The sequence below is a fragment of the Rattus norvegicus genome, chromosome 1, assembly GCF_036323735.1.
Source record: "Rattus norvegicus strain BN/NHsdMcwi chromosome 1, GRCr8, whole genome shotgun sequence".
Taxonomy (NCBI): domain Eukaryota; kingdom Metazoa; phylum Chordata; class Mammalia; order Rodentia; family Muridae; genus Rattus; species Rattus norvegicus.
Window position 1 is genome coordinate 219,974,439 of NC_086019.1, and position 1,737 is coordinate 219,976,175.

The window sequence follows — 1,737 nt, forward strand, 5'->3', positions numbered from 1 at the left end:
ACACAGGTTAAATAAAATCAAGGACCTAAAATAATGACTCAAATTTCATACTTGCAAATATAAATGAATAACTCACCCTATTGTGCTAGATAAATGATATGAAAACAATCACTGAATTCTAATATAATTAAGAGAATATAAAAATGGTCATCTTAGGTTTCTGTCTATCGCAGTACTTGAAAAGTAAGCAACAGGATAATTGAACTTATACCGAGTTCAGAAATTAGTTTGATTTTCAGCCACACATTCCTTTTATCTAGTTATTAAATGATATCAATTTCTGCATAGAAACTACAAAAATGTAAAGTTATGTAGGGAATTTATTAATAGTTTTTACATCCTAGCCCATGTAACTCTCTATATAACTACTACACCAAATTTAATTTGGGGAAATGTCTATATTCTAGGAAGTTGCAATGTATGGATTATTTCTATATCAAGTCATATTGCTTTGGTTTTCCATTTTAATTCAACTTCTTTATAATCATCTTTCTATTTTCCAGTGGCTATGGACAATATAATTATTGAAATATGACTCTGATGAAGAATAATACAGGAGTGACACAGTTTCTCCTGCTGGGACTCACTGATGAGCCAGGCTTACAGCTTCCACTTTTCTTCACATTTCTCTTCATATACACCATCACACTAGTAGGAAATCTAGGGATGATCCTACTGATTGTCTTAGACTTTCGTCTCCATACTCCCATGTATTTTTTTCTAGGTAACCTGTCCTTGGTTGATTTTTGTTACTCCTCAGCGGTCACACCCACAGTCATGACTGGGCTCCTAATAGGAAACAAGATCATTTCCTATAATGACTGTGCTGCCCAGATGTTCTTTTTTGTAGCCTTTGCTACTGTGGAAAATTACCTGCTGGCCTCAATGGCCTATGATCGCTATGCAGCAGTGTGTAATCCCTTGCACTATGCTACCACCATGACTACAAGTGTGTGTGTCTGTCTTTCTTTAGGTTCCTATGCCTGTGGTTTCCTGAATGCCTCCATTCACATTGGGGACACTTTCAGTCTTTCCTTCTGTAGGTTTCATGTAGTCCACCATTTCTTTTGTGATATTCCGGCAGTCATGGTTCTCTCTTGCTCTGATAGACATGTCAGTGAGCTGGTTCTGATTTATGTAGTGAGCTTCAATATCTTTTTTGCTCTCTTAGTTATCTGGATATCCTACATATTCATTTTTATTACAATCTTTAAAATGAAATCAAGTTCAGGATATCGAAAGGCTGTATCCACTTGTGCCTCACACTTCATTGCAGTTTCAATTTTCTATGGAACTATCATATTCATGTACCTACAGCCCAGCTCCAGTCATTCCATGGATAATGACAAAATTGCCTCTGTGTTCTACACCATGATCATTCCTATGCTGAACCCTCTGATCTACAGCATGCGGAACAAAGAAGTCAAGAATGCATTCACAAAATTTTTCATGTTGCAAAATAACCTGTGATGATTTACTTATAATGTTACAAAATCAATAATACTATTTTCTTCCACATATAATTAAAGTAGATATTCATATTTGTCCAAGTTTATATTATTGCAGTATAGGAAAAAGAAAAATAATGAATTAAGGAGCACACTTATGTGTTCTTTTTTTTCCTCTTTCCTTCTGGACAATAAATCTATGATAGGTATTTATGTACTGTTTTAATTAGTTCTCCTTACATATAACCCTACTATTATTAAAATGTAGATAACATTTATAAATTAATGA

General features: G+C 34.2%; 1 protein-coding gene across 1 annotated transcript; it reads left to right on the forward strand.

The window, feature by feature from the left end:
- The first annotated feature begins 531 nt into the window (after positions 1-531).
- On the forward strand, positions 532-1,470 carry Or5b3 (olfactory receptor family 5 subfamily B member 3). Its single transcript, NM_001000754.1, has one exon. The coding sequence runs from the start codon at positions 532-534 to the stop codon at positions 1,468-1,470; it is 939 nt and encodes a 312-aa protein (NP_001000754.1).
- The last annotated feature ends 267 nt before the right edge of the window (positions 1,471-1,737 follow it).